This window comes from Canis lupus, chromosome 10 (assembly GCF_011100685.1).
Source record: "Canis lupus familiaris isolate Mischka breed German Shepherd chromosome 10, alternate assembly UU_Cfam_GSD_1.0, whole genome shotgun sequence".
Taxonomy (NCBI): Eukaryota; Metazoa; Chordata; class Mammalia; order Carnivora; family Canidae; genus Canis; species Canis lupus.
Genome location: NC_049231.1, coordinates 25294345 through 25312325, shown reverse-complemented (window position 1 = coordinate 25312325; position 17981 = coordinate 25294345). Strand labels below are relative to the sequence as shown.

The 17981-nt window shown below is 39.0% G+C and overlaps 1 protein-coding gene across 4 annotated transcripts in view; it reads left to right on the top strand.

Moving 5' to 3' along the window:
• Positions 1 to 17981, top strand: part of XPNPEP3 (X-prolyl aminopeptidase 3) — a 75611-nt gene that overhangs the window by 25764 nt on the left and 31866 nt on the right. For all 4 annotated transcript variants that reach the window (XM_038550453.1, XM_038550452.1, XM_038550454.1 and 1 more), the window contains 2 exons: positions 3069 to 3476; positions 5967 to 6169. In XM_038550453.1, coding sequence (XP_038406381.1) covers positions 3069 to 3476; positions 5967 to 6169 — 611 coding nt within the window. The remainder of the gene's footprint in view (positions 1 to 3068; positions 3477 to 5966; positions 6170 to 17981) is intronic.

Below are 17981 nucleotides of genomic sequence, written 5' to 3'. Positions count from 1 at the left end.
TGATCTAATGGACAACAAAGAACCATTGTGTAGGTTATGAGTATGGAATGGACTGCTCATGATTTCTCTCCTTTATCTTTTCTCTTTAGTTGGGATTTTAATTATGAGAGTATATACTCATTGAAACAAAATTCAAATAATATTTTAAAAACACCTTAAAAAGGGACACATGGATGGCTCAGTCGATTAAGCACCTGACTCTTGATTTCAGCTCAGGTCATGATCTCAGGGTTGTGAGATTGAGCTCTGCGTTGAGCTCTGCATTGGGCTTTGTGTTGGGCATGGAGCCTGCTTAAGATTCTCTACCTCTTCCTTTGCCCTCCCCCAACCCCCCCACCCCCCGCTGCTGTATGTTTTCTCTGAAGAAAGAGAAAGGGAGAAAGAAGAAAGAAAGAAAGAAAGAGAGAGAGAGAGAGAGAGAGAGAGAGAGAGAGAAAGAAAGAACAAAAGAAAAAAACGAAGAAATAAAAAAAAAAGAAATCCCTCCTCCCCCCTCCCCCTCCTCCCTCCCCCCCTCAGATCTTCTTTCTTATTTCTCTCTCTCTCTCTCCCTCCCCCTCCCTCCCTCCTCCCTCCCCTCCCTCCTCCCTCCCTCCCTCCCGATCCCTCCCGAAAGAAAGTAAGTTAAAAAGAAAATCTCAGTCTTAATCCCCATAGATAACCACTATTTAAATTTGGGATTCTAAAAATAAATAAATAAAAATTAATAAAATTGGGATTCTTTTCCAATTCTTTTTTCTCCTTTTTTAGTTTTTAACATAATGAGATCATATTATTCATCTTATACGGTAACTTCTTCATATAGCCGTATTTCATGGCTATCTTCCCATACTTACATGTGGAGACTGGCTACTACAGGGAATAATAATAGTAATCCACATCATGGAGTCAATGTAAAGATTAAATGAATTGATGCCTGTAAGTAATTAGAATAGTACCAGACACATGAAAAGCATTCAGTAAGCATTAGGTGGTGTTTTACTGTTATTGCTAAATGTAGGCTGAGGGATACAGCTTTCATGAGTGATTGATTTAATAGTTCTTTTGCTTTGCAACCAAAAGTGAAAGCACATGTAAACTCCATTTCAGAGAGAAAGCATTCACCCAGCCACCACTGGGCTAGCAATTAGGCAGTCTGCTGGGTACTAGTATTGAGAACTAAATATAACACTTCATAACAGGTTCCTAACAAGATTTTTGTGGGTAGGCTTAAGGAAATCAGACACTCTTGAAATGTATGTCAAAAGTTTGTGTGTGCCTATATGCAGTTTAGTAAACAATCCATAGCTTTTATTCTTTTTAAAGATTTACTTATTTTAGAGAGAGTGTGTGCTCACCCAAGCAAGGGAGGGGCAGAAGGAGAGGTAGAGAAGAAGACTCCTGCTGAGCACCGAGCCCCATGACCCTAAGATCTTGACCTGAGCCCAAATCAAGAGTCAGAAGCTTAACCAACTGAGCCACCCAGGTGCCCTTGAATCCATAGCTTGTAAAGATTCTCTAGGTGATCTTCGTTCCTTAAGAACCACTTGCTTTGGGGCACCTGGGTGGCTCCGTTGGTTAAACATTTGCCTTCTACTCAAGTCATGATCCCAGGATCTTCAGATCGAGCCCCAGGTCAGGCTCCCCGCTCAGCAGGGAGTCTGCTTCTCCCGCTGCCTCTGTCACTCCCCCTGCTTGTGCTCCATCACTCACTCTTCTCTCTTTCAAATAAATAAAATCCTATCTTTTTTTAAAAATGTCAGTGTGCACAGAGGGTCTTTTTTCCTTTTCTGATTAGTAACTGTTAGTGTTCAAAGAATAAAAATGGTTGTTTTACAGTTTAGATTCTAAGGTAGCAAAACCTGATTTTTCAGCCATGACCTGCATGAGAGAAGCATCCTAGGAAGTCTTAGATCATACCTTTGAGTTCTTAACTTTAATTTATATAGTGTTTTTTTATGTTTTAATATTTTTGTGAACTGGTGTAAATTGTTAATGCATATAAGCTTGTGTATTTTTGTAAATAGTTTTGTGATTTATTTCTTGACCCATATGTAAATATTTAGAGTCTCATTTCTTCAAAACTTATTTGAAGCTGAGTTGTGGGCTTGGGGTTTTGTTTGTTTCTTTGTTTTGGCTGGGGGAGCGGGGAGAGAAGAGATTTTGTACTCCAATAATCCAGATGGAGATATCTTGTGGTTTAAAGCAAATGTCCCATTGAAAGCAATTCAAATATCTACAAAATTATTTCAGGTTAAAAATAATAATAATAATAATAATAATAATAATAATAATAATAATTATGCACTGGAAATTCAGAAGGAGATTTTAGCTCTTAAAATTGGGGGAAACTTTTTGACCTTAAACTATTGAAAACTTTACATCATTTAACAAGTATTTATCAAATGCCCACAATATTCCAGTTGTTATTCTAGGCTCTGGGAATAAAACATTGAACAGACAGACAAAAATCTATGTCCTCATGGAGCTTACATTCTTTTGGGAAAGTCACACACAGATAATATGATCCTTCTCCTCACCTTTTATGTTTATACCTCAGGTCAACCTTAATTATATGCCTAACAATGCCTTTCACATAATAATGTTCAATAAATATTTGATTGAATGAGTAAAAGAATGAAAGAGCTCCTAAAGGATCATGATCTTGGTTTTCCAGCAGGACCACATTTTAACTGTCATTTCTTCCAAAATTTTTATTTATTTTTTTTATTTTTATTTTTTATTTATGATAGTCACAGAGAGAGAGAGAGGCAGAGACATAGGCAAAGGGAGAAGCAGACTCCATGCACCGGGAGCCCGACGTGGGATTCGATCCTGGATCTCCAGGATCGCGCCCTGGGCCAAAGGCAGGCGCCAAACCGCTGCGCCACACAGGGATCCCTCTTCCAAAATTTTTATAGTGGAATAGAAAATTTGAAACCTGGGTCATCTCCATACTTCCCCATGTGCTGAAGAGATGTTATAAATTGAAGAAATGAACTTGTGTGTCTCTGTTTAATAATAACCTATCTTTAAAGTACTTTGGCACTGTATAAATGCAAAGCATCACTGTTATTTGTCATTTCTAGGAGAGGTGACGCCAGGACTATCTCAAGTGGAATATGCACTTCGCAGGCACAAACTAATGTCTCTGATCCATAAGGAAACACAAGACCAGAGTGGGACAGACCAGACAGTGGTTCTGCTGTCCAACCCTACATATTACATGAGCAATGATATCCCCTATACTTTCCACCAAGACAACAATTTTCTGTACCTGTGTGGATTCCAGGAGCCTGATAGCATTCTGGTCCTTCAGAGCCTCCCTGGCAAGCAGTTACCAGCACATAAGGCCATGCTTTTTGTGCCTCGGAGAGATCCTAGTCGAGAACTTTGGGATGGCCCACGATCTGGCACTGATGGAGCAATAGCTTTAACGGGAGTAGACGAAGCCTATACGCTGGAAGAATTTCAACATCTCGTACCAAAACTGAAAGGTAACAAATGGGAACAGAAGTCAAATCACAGGACAGATTTGGAATTAGCCCTTCCTTGCCTATGTAGACAAAGTTCTTAATTTTCTAAAATGATTAGCTCATAGTTCCTTGAGCACCATGAAAGGAACATAAATCTTTTCCACAAGACTAAGATTTCATTTATTCAGTTGCCAAGTCTTTGTTAAATTATTCATTCACAGAGACTGTTAACCCTCCTAGTTTGAAATCCCAGAAAAAGAATTTCTTAATGTGGAGGATGAGCATGGGTCACTCTTCAAGATTACTGATCAGTCCATTGACTTTTGACCACTGCTTATATTACTTCTGCCAACTCTTCAAAAAGAAGCACTGTTCTCAAAGAATGATTGATGCATCACCAGTGTCAAAATTACCTGGTGACACATGTTAGAATTACAAATGTATAATAGATATTGGAAATGTAAAATCTTAGGCCCCCACTCCATACCTACTAGATCAGAATCTGACTTTTAATAGGATTCTCAGGTGGTTCATATAGTACACAGTTGAGTCCATGCCCCTCAAAAGAGTCACTTTCTCTACTTTTATTCTGTTAAAATTATAATCATAATTATGGGATTCCTTTTCTGGAACTTTGCGGAACCTACACTATGTTATAAATTATCTTTAGTGATTCTTGTAAATCTACAGCTCTTGAAAGCAATTTATTTTTTGAAGCGTCCAAAAGTCACTTAAATTTGGTAAATAAAAAAAAATTGGTAAATAAGATAGATGATCAAGTTGGAAAGTACTAATTTTAGACAAAATAGCATATGGTTATAAAATTATAGTGTGATTTTCTTATATGGTTTATAAACCATTTCTCAAGTCAGTTTCTAAAAGAGAATTCCAAAATTATTTCCAGTGATCATGGGATTTATTGGACTTGTTTTCTGCGAAGACTGCTTTGCAAGAAAATACTTGAATATGAAGTTCCAGTATGTTTGAATGGTTTTCATTGCTTTATGCAAGTATTTTCTATTTTACAGAGATAATTATCTCAGCTAAATTAGTGGAACTTTTTTATAACTTCAAAGTCTTCATAAATGTAGGACACAGAATCATTTTCCTTTTTAGCTTTTTGATTTTTTGAATTAGTTGCTAGCTGTCCTATTCGACAGTGTAAATTTCATCAACTCAGTATTGTTAAATGAAACCTTACCCCGAATTTATATCTCAAAAGACTTCTAATTCACCATTCTTAATGTTACTAGTTACTAGATAAAAGTAGCAGGCAAAGGAAAAAATTCATAAGTTTAAAAACCCAAAAAAGTAGGGATATGATTTCATACACTGAGAACAGGTAGTAGAGGTGGTTTCACTGTTTTAAAAGTACAATTAAATTTCTGTTAAAAATAGGATTAATGTTTGATTGTAATATACATTTAAAACTATGTTTATTTTAAAATGAAAATATTTAGGAGGTTGTATCACTAATATATAGCCAATCAAAATTTGTAGGACTTTTCCCCTCTTCTGTCCCAAATACTTTGTTTTTTTGTTTTTTTGTTTTTTTTAAGATTTTATTTATTCATTCATGAGAGACACCCAGAGAGAGGCAGAAGGAGAAGCAGGCTCCATGCAAGGAGCCCGATGCGGGACTCAATCCTGGGACTCCAGGATCACACCCTGGGCCAAAGGCAGGCGCTAAAACACTGAACCACCCAGGTGTCCCTGTCCCAAATACTTTGTATAAAACATAACAACCCCTTAGACTTCAGTTGTTGGGAAGGCTGCTTATAGGCCATGTCAGGAAAAAAGAAAGGGATGAATGGAAACCAGCTGTAAGTGGGAACATCTTCCTCATGAGCCTTCACATAAGTGTTACATCTCAGGCACATATAGACCAGTTCCTTGGGTCTCTAGATTTAAAAAGAGAACTGTAGTTGTCTAATGAGAATATATAGCAGATGGGAAAGGAAAAGGGTTCCCGTTAAGTGTGGGTTAGCACACACTATCCACTAGAGTGTTTCCATAGCCATGAAGAGTTCTCCTAAATGAGATGAAAGCCTCTTTTCACTAACACAGATTGGGAAGAAAGGGAATACTTTTAACCAGGAGGTCATGATCTGAGTACTTTTTTCTGTCCTCCTGTGTTCATTTATTCAACAATCCCTCTAGTTCAGTTATGATGTGGAGTTCTTTAATACTTAACAAATGATGAATGAGATCTAAGCTGGAGAAAAAGCTTTAGTCCCATCATCTACCATCTTTATAAGGAACACTGAAGTTTGGGGGCAGAAAAGCTGTATATTCGGTGTCAGAATATATTGCCATTTGCAGGGAGTAGCCTTTCCAGTGATATATGATCAAACCCTTCAGTTGCTTCAATCCTGAGAGAGTTTTTGTTCAACCCTCCAGAGTTCTATGCCACAGGTTTTATAGTTTTGACTCTTGCTCAAGTCATTATGACAGTTGGCATTTCTTGTTTTTGTTTTATTTTAAATTTATTTTTTTGCTGCTCATTTTAAGATGAGACAAATATGGTCTGGTATGACTGGATGAGGCCCTCTCACGCACAGCTTCACTCTGACTACATGCAGCAGCTGACTGAGGTCAAAGCCAGGAGCAAGAATAAAGTTCGGGCTGTCCAGCAGCTGATACAGCGTCTCCGGCTGATTAAATCTCCTGCAGAAATTGAGCGAATGCAGATTGCTGGGAAACTAACATCACAGGTATGGTTCCTACCAAAAAAGTATTTTCCAAATTAAAAAACTGAAGTTCTTAGGGTTTGGTGGGCCCCTTAATGTCCTAGGAGATGAGCATCCACCTTCTATTTTTCTATTTGGTGAACACGTCTAGAGACTTGGTCAGTACCTTGCAAGGCTAGATAAATCTGCCTTCTTGAATCTTTCACCCGTGGTTTTAGTTGTCTCCTTGGAACAACATAAATTAATTCATTGTATTTTCCTTATGATAACTAAAATCATGGCAGCTAATAAACACAGTTTGATTTCTAAAGAAGACTCAGGACCCAAAACGATAGGGCTTACAAAATTTAATTTATTCTAGGAAACAGATATAGTACAGCAACAGCTTTAAAGGAAGAATATCTTTCACTGTCAAAAGCTGTCTCACAGAAAGGGTCCAGAGAAGCCAGGTTCAGGCCCTTGTCCTCCCTCAGTAAGGGTGGCAGGATGCATTTTCTCTCATGGATAAGGAGCACAGATAGATGTACGCACAGAATGCCGTGGAGCCAGGGAACCCAAAACGAAATCTCAGCTAGGAATTTTGCCTATTTGGTCATATTGGCATATTCCTGCTGTACAATAGCAAAGCCCTTCAGAGAACTCACAGTGAGACAAGTACAAACCATTAATCTCATAAGACTAATTTGCCATTTTTAGCCATTTTTAAGTATGCAGTTCATTGGCATTAAATACATTCCCAGTGTTGTCAATCACCACCACTGTATATCTCCAGAACTTTCTCATGGTCTCCTGTTGAAACTGTACCCATGGCACACCTGGATGGCTCAGTGTTTAAGCATCTATCTTCTGCTCAGAGTGTGATCCGGGGATCAACTCCTACATCAGGCCCCCTGCGGGGAGCCTGCTTCTCCCTCTGCCTCTCTCTCTGTGTCTCTCATGAATAAATAAATAAAATCTTAAAAAAAAAAACAACAACAAAACTATTGTACACAAAACTATTGTATACAAAAAAAACTATTGTATACAAAACTATTTTGTATATAAAACTATTTTGTATATTGCACATTAGACAATAACTTCCCATTTCGCCTTCCCTCTAACCCCTGGTGACCACCATTTTATTTTCTGTCTCTATAATTTGACTATTTTATTTTATTTTATTTTTTAAGATTTTATTTATTCATGAGAGACACAGAGAGGGAGAGGCAGAGACATAGGCAGAGGGAGAAGTAGGCTCCCCCACAGAGAGCCCAATGCAAGACTCGATCCCTGAAACCCAGGATCACAACCTGAGCCGAAGGCAGACACTCAAACTGCTGAGCCCACCCAGGTGCCCCTAATTTGACTACTTTAGGCACCTCATATAAGTACAGTCATACAGTATATGTTCCTTTATTTCTGATTTGTTTCATCAAGCAAAATGTCTCCAGGATTCAACATGCTGTGATATATATCAGAATTTCCTTTCTTTTTAAGGCTGAATAATATGCCATTTTCTGTATATGCATCATTTTATTTATCTGTTCAAGTGTTGACAGGACATTTGGGTTGTTCCTATGGTTTTGATTTGCATTTTCCTAATGGTTAGTGATGTTGAGCATCTTTTCATGTGTTTATTGCCCTCACAACATCTTTAATGAGTATGTTTCATGTTGTGCCTTGACCAAAGTCAGTGCCATGCAAGAATTCAGCAAAACAGCTCAAGCTAATTTCAGGAATTAACCCTCCCAGAGCAGTCCACTCCCATAACCCACTGTCCACTCTTTTTTCTAATAAAACAGTAATCCCTAGTGTGATATCTTTACTTGCCTTACAATATCTCATAATCAGATAGATAATCAAAATCCATATGCAGAATCCAAACATTTACAGTATCCAGTGTGGGGTTGGTATGCATTTAAACAGGTAGCTGAACCACCCATTTATACTTTCCCATGTTTTTGTAACTGTATAATACTTTTGCTTCTTGGATCTATAAGTGTCCATTCTTTATGGTATATATCTACTAAATTATTAATCTATCATTAATCATCTCTAAATACTTCTCAGACTAGTTTGTCTCCAAAGGGATAATGTCCTGAGATAGCTTTAATTCAGTCTCCCTCTGTATTTGATCATTAATATCAGTATTATCCTCAGTTTTTTAGTATCTACAATATTAATTTTACTTATGCCTCCCTGTTATACCATATAGCAGTATTATTGTAGTTACAGTATAAATCATGGTGTAGGTGCACTTTCGTGGCTCAGTTGGTTAAGCATCTGCCTCTTGGTTTCAGATCAGGTCATGATCTCGGGGTGTGAGATTGAGCTCCATTCCAGAACTATTTAAGGTTCTCTCCCTCGCCCTCTGCCCCTTCTGCCCCACATTCATGCATGCATGCACGTGCTCTCTCTTCCTCTCTCTTTCTCAAAAAATATCATGGCATAATTATTTTTTTTAAAGAATTTATTGGAAAAAAAAAAGAATTTATTGGGACACCTGAGTGGCTCAGTGGTTGAGCATCTATCTGCCTTTGGCTCAGGTTTTGATCCTAGAGTCCTGGGATCGAGTCCCACATCAGGCTCCCTATAGGGGAGTCTGCTTCTCCCTCTGCCATGTCTCTGCCTCTCTCTCTGTTTCTCTCATGAGTAAATAAATAAAATCTTTGTTTTAAAAAAAAAATTATTTGAGAGAGAGAGCATGTGCACAAGCAGGGGAAGGGAGGCAGAGGGAGAGAGAGAAGGAGACTCTCAGCTGAATGGAGCCCAACACCAGACTCAATTCCAGGACCCCAAGATCACAACTTGATCCAAAGTCAGATGCTCAGCTGACTGAGCCACTCAAGTGCCCCTGCAATCTTTTCTTTTCTTAAATACAATGTATTATTTCTCATAGGAATATAGATGAGAGGCCATATCTCTGTTTTTTCAGGATTTAAAACATCTTGAGAACATAACTAAATTCCTTCTCTAAGGTTACATGGTTTGACAGATATTAGTTTCCAGTAAGGAAACCTGCAGCAGAACCCATTAATCTACTACAGGAAGCACTCTAGTCCTGTTTAAAATCTGTCCAGTACAGGGGTGTGATCTCACAACCCTGATATCATGATCTGAGCTAAAATCAGGAGTTGGATGCTTAATCAACTGAGCCACCCAGGCACGCCCTTAGTAGGTCTTTTCTAGCAGTATGTCTTTACTCATTAAAAACAAATATGCCTGGGTAACAGTCTGTTGAGTATCTGACTCTTGGTTTACGCTAGGATTCTGATCTCATGGGTTGTTGGATCAAACTGTGTCCTCAGCAGGGAGTCTGCTTGAGCGATTCCCTCCCTCTGCACCCTTCCCATGCCCCACCCTCTGCGAGCATGAGCACTCTTTCTCTCTCTCAAAATAAATGAGTAAATCTTTAAAAAAACAACAATAAATCTGCCTGCCCAAATACTCCTAAGCAGCAACTAATTCCACTAAAGCTCTTATTTCATATGGGCTAACAGCAGAAATGTCATTTATTACTAACTGCTTTTCTTCAATTAGGAAGTACATTTGGTACTTCAAAAGTGTTAATTCCCCAGGCTTAGATCACATGAGTAGTAGTCACTCCTACATAGACTTTGGTTTGAGTGCTTTGTAGCACTTCCCATAACCAAACAAATTTCAGAATTCTCAGGAATGTGGGCCCACCAAGATGTACCTAGAATTTATCCTATATCAGTGATCCAAGTGTCCTAGTTGTTCCTCCTCCTCATGCCTTTTCACCCACAAAAACAGGGCAAATTGCTATTTTTACATATATAATAGTAATTTGACAGAAGGGATATGCAGTAGGTAATATTCTACCATCATATTGTGAACCTTTTTAAAAATCTATTTGTTTATTTATTTTTTAAAGATTTATTTTATTCATGAGAGAGACAGATATAGGTAGAGGGAGAAGCAGGCTCTCCATGGGGAGCCCGATGTGGAACTCGATCCTGGGACTCCGGGATCATGCTCTGAGCTGGAGGCAAGTGCTCAACCACTGAGCCACCTAGGTGTCCCTGTTTGTTTATTTATTGAAGGATTTTATTTATTTGAGAGAGAGCACGAGCAAGGAGGAAGGAGCCAAGCAAGGAGAAAGGAGCCGAGGTAGGCAAAGAAACTGACTCCATGCTGAGCAGGGAGTCCCACATGGGGCTCCATCCCAGGACCTTGGGATCAGGACCTGAGCCAAAGTCAGCCACTTAACCCACTGAGCCACCCAGGCACCCCTCTGGTACTTTTTAAAACCATCATCGTGATTAACAGTATATGATGTTAATTTAGATTTTTAGTCAATGTTTTTCAAATTCAAACTGCTAAACCATTTTCCACAAGTAGCTCCTCCATAATAGATCCATCCTGTGAAATGCGAATCAAAAAGCACTAACATATTTGCATATAATCATAGGGCTCCCATTTCTTCATCCATTTGGAGGACATAGGTCACTCTGGGAAGTGTATTAATTGTTCAGCTCTCTTTTTGGCTCTTCAAGAAAGGAGACTTTATCAGAGTCCTTTGCTCCAGTGGGCTTCTGAGTCAAAGCTAAAAAAAAAATAATATTCTTTTCCTGTAAGCATCTCTTTAGGCACCAAAATTATGGTAGATTTTCCCTCTTGTGGTACTCATTTATTGGCTCCCTCCCCCTCAGCAACAGTCTGGCCTTTATTCCTTTTTTCATCACTAATTTTAACCCACACCTTTGCCCCTACAGTAGAATTTTCTGGTTAGTCCTTTGCCAATAATAGGGGGATAGATTGCATATGTACAGAAAAATGGGACTGTACTGTTGGCAACCAAGGTAATTTTTATTTGAGCTTTAGTGGGGACCAGTGGTCTCTGTCATTGTTTAGTGCATTGCTGCCTGGCTTGAGTTCCTCCATGTCCATTCATTTCATGGACCTTCGTTGCCATTTCCAGAGAACGAATTAGGCTGTTAATGTATTTATTCCAATTACCTTCAAACCTTGGCATTGAATTTCTTTGGTAAGCATCATTATGGCTTGCCTTGTTTTGTCCTCAGAATTTCCATAGAGATTTCCAAAGGGCAGTGGCCCCACAAGTGGAGATCTTTTACCATCCAGTTCTGTATGGCCCACTTGTTAGACCGATTGCAAGGCAGTTGGCAGCAGCCTAGGATGAGTATTTACCTAAATAGCAAGACTTCTATTTGTATCTAGTTCTATCACAGGTAAGAATATAATATAATTCAGCTCAGTGGACCAACTTATTATTATTACCTTCTTCCATGAGGATTTTACTTTCTGCTGGACTCAGAGCACATCTTTCCCATACAGAATGACTCTTAATTCTGAAACTGCTTCTGTAAACCAGACCAATTGCCTGGCATCCATGGGGCAGTTGGTCGAAAGAAGAGTCTCAAAGAAAAAAGACTCATAAATATGAGTCTATCCCATCTGCTAGTAGTATGCTTTATATAGTGCATTTCCATTTTATGATTAAGCCTCTTTGGACATTGCCCTTCTTACTGGAATGTTTTTCTGACATCAGCAATGATATGATGTATTTCAGGACTTAATTTGCTCTTATAAGTCTTTTAGGTATTAGGGCTATCTCAGTAAATGCCCCAAAATAAATCAGCAATTGTCTTTCAAAAGACATAGAGTGGAAAATAGCATCTAATAATATCTTAGCCCCAAAGCCCAGAGGTCATCTTGGGGTAGAGATTATGGCTTTTTTGGAAATTCCAGTAGGTATTAGCAGTGGCTGACACTTTATAACATTATTTCAGCATTAGGATCATATGGTCCTAACATGATAGCTTAAGCCATAGCCTTTTGCAGTTCTAAGAAAATTTTTTTGTTAAGGCCCCTAACCAAATAAGGCCTTTTCCATTGTAATTTTATAAATTGGAGCCAAGAACATCCCTAAATGAAGTATAGTTTTCCTAAAAGTCAAATATGTAGAGTAGGTATTGTTCAACCTCTTTAATCTGAGGGTCAGAAAGTGATAACAATTTATTCCTAGTGGTCTGTAATATGTCTTAAATTGCTCCAACCCATGTAATCTCTCCAAATTCCATAGTCTGTGTGGGGCCCTGGATTTCTAGCAAGGTTAGTCAATCATCCACAATCAGTCATAGGACTTATGACCTTAGTAAAGTCGCTTTTAACTTGATTTACAATTTCAGATAAAAATAATCTGGGGGCACCTGGGTGGCTCAGTCAGTTAAGCCTCTGACTCTTAATCTCAACTCAGGACTTGATCTCCTGGTTGTGAGTTTAAGCTCTGCACTGGGCTCCATGCTGGGCTTGGAGCCTACTTTAAAAAAAGAAAAGAAAATAATAATACCATCAATATATTATATTGTCCAACTATATTAGATCCCAGTCTTGCCTTATCAGATTGTGACAATATTCAGAGGAGTTTTCATATTTTTGAAGTAATATTGGAAACCATTCCACGTGAATGCAAATTGTTATAGACTCTCACTGATGATTGATAACTAGAAAATTGCATTAGCTGGATCAATAGAAAATACTAATCACCTTTAGCTTGTATGTGTTGGATAGTGTGAACTGTACTAGAGACAGCTGAGGGGCAGCCCAAGTGGCTTAGCGGTTTAATGCCACCTTCAGCCCAGGGCCTGATCCTGGAGACCTGAGATCGAGTCCCACGTCAGGCTCCCTGCATGGAGCCTGCTTCTCCCTCTGCCTTTGTGAGGCTGTGTGTGTGTGTGTGTGTGTGTGTGTGTGTGTGTGTGTGTCTCATGAATAAATAAATTAAAAAAGAAAGAAAACTTCACCTTAAAAAAAAAAAAGAAAACTAGAGACAGCTGGGTATAGTTTTATTGAGCCCCCTATAGTCTACGGTTAGTGACCTGACTCATCAGCTTTCCTCGTTGGCCACACTGGCGTATTGCAGTGAGTTTATGGACACTAAAATACTTGTATCTGACGTCTCCTCATTTAGGATAGTGATTTCTTACTGCCTTCCAGATATCCAATAATGTTTCCAATTTATCGTCTCAGGTTAATTCTAAAGGCTCCCACCTTGCATGTCTGATGAGTACTAGATGAAGGGAGGATCCAAGCTACTCCTTTTTTTAATCACCTAGTAGGGGGAAGAATTTTTATTCAAACATTATATTCATATCAATTGTACATTCAGGTAAGGGAAACATTACAGCATCCTTTTTTTATCATACATGCCAACTTTTTTTTTAAGATTTTATTTATTATCTATCATTTATTGATTGATTGATTGATTGATTGATTGATTGATTGATTTGAGAGAGCACAAGCAGTGGGGGAGAGAGAGGGAGCCCGACAGGGGGCTCAATTCCAGAACCCCAGAATCATGACCTGAACCAAAGGCAGACACTTAACCGACTGAGCCACCCAGGCACCCCTTTTATTCCAACTTCTAACCAGACTTTAATTTTCACTCTTTTCACAGTAGCATCCCCACAATACCTTGAAATGATTCTGTCATCCCTAAGGGGTTCGTTTGCAGCCTTAGGCAATGCTGCATAATGTGTTCCTGTATTCAGTAGATCTAAAACAGTTTCTTCTCCACATCCAGCCATTCACTCACACATTTGTAAAATGTCTTGCATTCCCTCCCAGAGAGGACCCTGGCCTTCATAGCAATCTTCTTTTTCCATTATTATCTTTAAATTAAAAGCCTGTATTGTGACATCTGATAATTAGAATCTTTTTCTTTCTAAAGTCCTCTAAACTCAAGTAAATTGAATATATCTGCCTTGGGATTTTTTATACCCTGAGAAGTTTGAGGACAGGCAGTTACCAATTCTCTACCTAACTGTAAAATTATCAAAGCTTGGTAGCTTTCAATTTCTTCCTTTTTATATCATTTTTAATTAACCATATAAAAACTGAATTTTTTTTGAAGATTTTTTATTCATGAGAGACACAGAGAGAGGCAGAGACACAGGCAGAGGGAGATGCAGGCTCCCCCAGGGAGCTCGATGTGGTACTCAATTCCAGGACCCCAGAATCATGATCTGAGCCAAAGGGAGACACTCAACCACTGAACCACCCTGTCATCCCCAAAACTGAATTGTTTTAGGATCTGAATCGTTACTCCCCCCTTTGTTGTTTTCTTTCCATTTGCTATTTTCTTTTGTAAAATTTATATAGCATAAAGTTTAGTTTTTAAACCATTTTTAAGTATATGACTTAGTAGCATCAAGTACATTCACATTGTTGTACAACCAGCACCATTATCTGTTTCCAGAACTTTTTCATCATCCCAAATAGAAACTCTGTTAACTATTAGACAATAACTTCACATTTTCCCTTCCCAGCCCCTGGTTTTGATGTTATATTAAAAACAATTATTACCAAATCCAAGGTCATGAAGCTTTTCCCCTGTGTTTTCCACTAAGAGTTTTAAAGTTTTAGCTCTAATGTTTTGGTCTTTGATTCATTTTTTAGTTAATTTTTTATGTGTTTCTTAGCAGAAACATATGGGTAAATCTTCATGACCTTGGATTTGGCACTGGATCCTTATATATGATGCCAAAAGCAGTAGTAACAACAACAAAAAAATAAATTGGACTTCAACAAAATTAAAAAACTTTTGTACATCAAAAGACATTATCAAGAGAGTAAAAAGGTAATTTACGAACAATAGAAATGTTTGCAGATCTCTACCTGATAACAATCTAACATCCAGAACATATAAAGAACTCTTAAAACTCAACAACAAAAAGATGAATGTCCAACTTTATTCTTTGTATGTCCTCTTTCTTGTTGGATATTATTTCTCCTGTGAAGTCCTAAACTCATTTTTATCTTTTTATTATCCATAGGAGGAAGTTGATATTAAAGATCTGAAACTAAAAAAAAAAAAAAAAAAAGATCTGAAACTATCTTTTTACATCCTCCTAGAGTCCAACAACAATGTCATATATGAAGTCCTTTATTACAGTGTCAGTCATAACCTAAGTAAGGAGCATCCATCCTATAACGGTGTTCATTTCCTTTATCAGATAGTCAGTGTAGTTCTACCTGCATCCACAGCATTTATGCAGCTTCAGGAGGCACTGACCATGTATATAACAAGGGAGAGACAGGGCAATTACCCTTCTATGTTGGGCCTCTCCCTTAATCCATTCTAGTAAACTATGGATTGTCACGTCAACCACATTGAGCCTCTAACAATTTCCCTCCTCTCAGCAGTATTTAAAGCCGGAGATACTGCTCCTTCATATAATTCTCAGGAGCCATCTTTAAAAAGAATTCATCAGTTTGTATCTAAATCTGCGCAGTGGCTCATTTCCTTCACTGAATAATCCCTTTCGTGATCTTTTATCCTCCATCATCAGTTTGCCCTACTTGAATTGGTTGTAGTGTGTCTCACAAGCTGATTTATCAAAAATTAAAGTGGCCTGGGTTCCTTTGGTTGGAGCTCCACCTGCCGGCCATGAAAGTGAAACTTCTGAAGGAGAGTCCCGTTGCTTTCAGCTAATACAAAGCAGCAAACACTACCACTAAATTTTTAACAGAACTGCCATTAATTTGCAATTCCCTTCCAGTCCATTTTACTACCTGCTAAAGTAAAGTTCAGCTTTTGTCAATTCCTGATTCCACAGATTTCAAAGTCAGTGCTAATTCAAACCAAGGATGGCTTGTCAGTCACCCAAGCTCATAATGGCATTTTCATCATCTTTATCAGAATCATTCTTTTTCTTTCAAAGTAATGCTTTAACCATATACTTAAGAATAATTCAGATATGCTGGAACAACTGGATATCCACATGCAAAATAACGATGTTGAATCCATACCTTAGGAAACCCAGGCTGGCTCAGTGGTTGAATGTCTGCCTTCAGCTCAGGTCGTGATCCCAAGATCCTGGGATCAAGTCCCGCATCAGGCTCCCCGTGGGGATCCCGCTTCTTTCTCCCTCTGCCTATGTCTCTGCCTCTCTCCTTGTGTGTCTATCATGAATAAATAAAAGTCTTCTAAAAAAAAAAACAAAAAAGAATCCCTACGTCATACCATGTACAAAAATTAACTCAAAATCAAAGACCTAAATGTAAGAGCTAAAACTGTAAAATTCTTAGCAGAAATGTAGATGTGAATCTTCATGACCTTGAATTTGGCAATGGATTCTTAGGTATGACACCAAAATAAGCAACATAAGAAAAATAGATAAATTGGACTTCATCAAAGTTAAAAACTTCTGTGCATCAATCAATTGACATCAAAAAAGTGAAGGCAGCCTACAGAATAGGAGAAAATATTTGCAAGCCATATATACAATAAAGATCTAGTATCTGGAATATGTAAAAAACTCTTGCAACTCAAAAACAAAAAGATAACCCAGTAAAAAATGGGCAAAAGGGCTACCTGTGTTGCTCAATTGGTTAAGCATCTGCCTTCAGTTCAGGTCATGATCCCGGGGTCCTGGGATCGAGCCCTGAGTTGGGCTTCTTGCTCAGTGGGGAGCCTGCTTCTCCCTCCCCCAGCCTTCCCCACTGGTCATGTGCTCGCACTCTATCCCTCTCTCTCTTTCCCTCAAATAAACAAATAATCTCTTTTAAAAAATGGGCAGAGTACTTAAATGGACATTTCTCCAAAGAAGATATACAAATGATCAATAAGCAATGAAGAGATGCGTTATATCATTAGCTGTTATGAAAATGCAAATCAGGGCAGCCCCGGTGGCGCAGTGGTTTAGCGCCACCTGCAGCCCGGGGTGTGATCCTGGAGACCCGGGATCGAGTCCCACATCGGGCTTCCTGCATGGAGCCTGCTTCTCCCGCTGCCTGTGTCTCTGCCTCTCTCTCGCTCTCTCTGAATGAATAAATAAATAAATCTTTAAAAAAAAGAAAATGCAAATCAAAACCAAAATGATACACTACTTCATACCCAGTAAGATGGTTATAATTTAAAAACAGGGATCCCTGGGTGGCGCAGCGGTTTGGTGCCTGCCTTTGGCCCAGGGCACGATCCTGGAGACCCAGGATCGAATCCCACATCGGGCTCCCGGTGCATGGAGCCTGCTTCTCCCTCTGCCTGTGTCTCTGCCTCTCTCTCTCTCTCTCTCTGTGACTATCATAAATAAATAAATTAAAAAAAAAAAAAAAAAACTAAAGAGGGGAGGATGGCAGTGGAATAGGAGAACCCAAGGCTCACTTCATCCCACAAATACAACTAGATAACTACTAAATCATCTTAAATACCCCAGAAATTGATCTGAAGACTGGCAGGACAAACTTCCCTAAAGATAAGGAAGAAGACACATTGGAGAAGGTAGGAAGTGTGGAGAAAATCAGATTGTGGTCTCTGATGGGGAGAGAGCCACAGTCCTAGTAAAGTGCAAGAAACAAAGCTAATACACAAGGAAGCACACGGGGAAGACAAATCCCCTTAGCAATTGGCTTGGAAAGTGAGAGGGCCCAAATTTTGTGAGTTCTTGCAACCAGCAGGCTTAAAGCCTGGAGTTTGAAAACTCAGCATGTTTGGCTCTGAAGGAACTCAGAGGATATTGAGGCTGTTTTTGGAGAAAAAGCAGGGCAAACAACCTGTGGACATACACCATGGGAACAACTATCTGAAAAGGACCTGGGGCACACAGTGTGGGGGTTAGTTGCTCATCTGAGAGCATGTCCCAAAGAGGCAGCAGTCACAGAGAGATCCCTCTAGAACAAAGGAACTGGCAGGCTCCATTTCTCTCTCCTACCCTTCAGCATAAGCACTGGGCCACCTATGAGAATCAACACAGCGCCAACACTTACTACCTAACATGCTTATACCAAGCCCCACCCCCCAGCACTCTGGTGGAACAGCCTTTCCTAGTCACACTTTTTCTCAGTCTCATTGGACCCTCTCCCCCAGAACAGT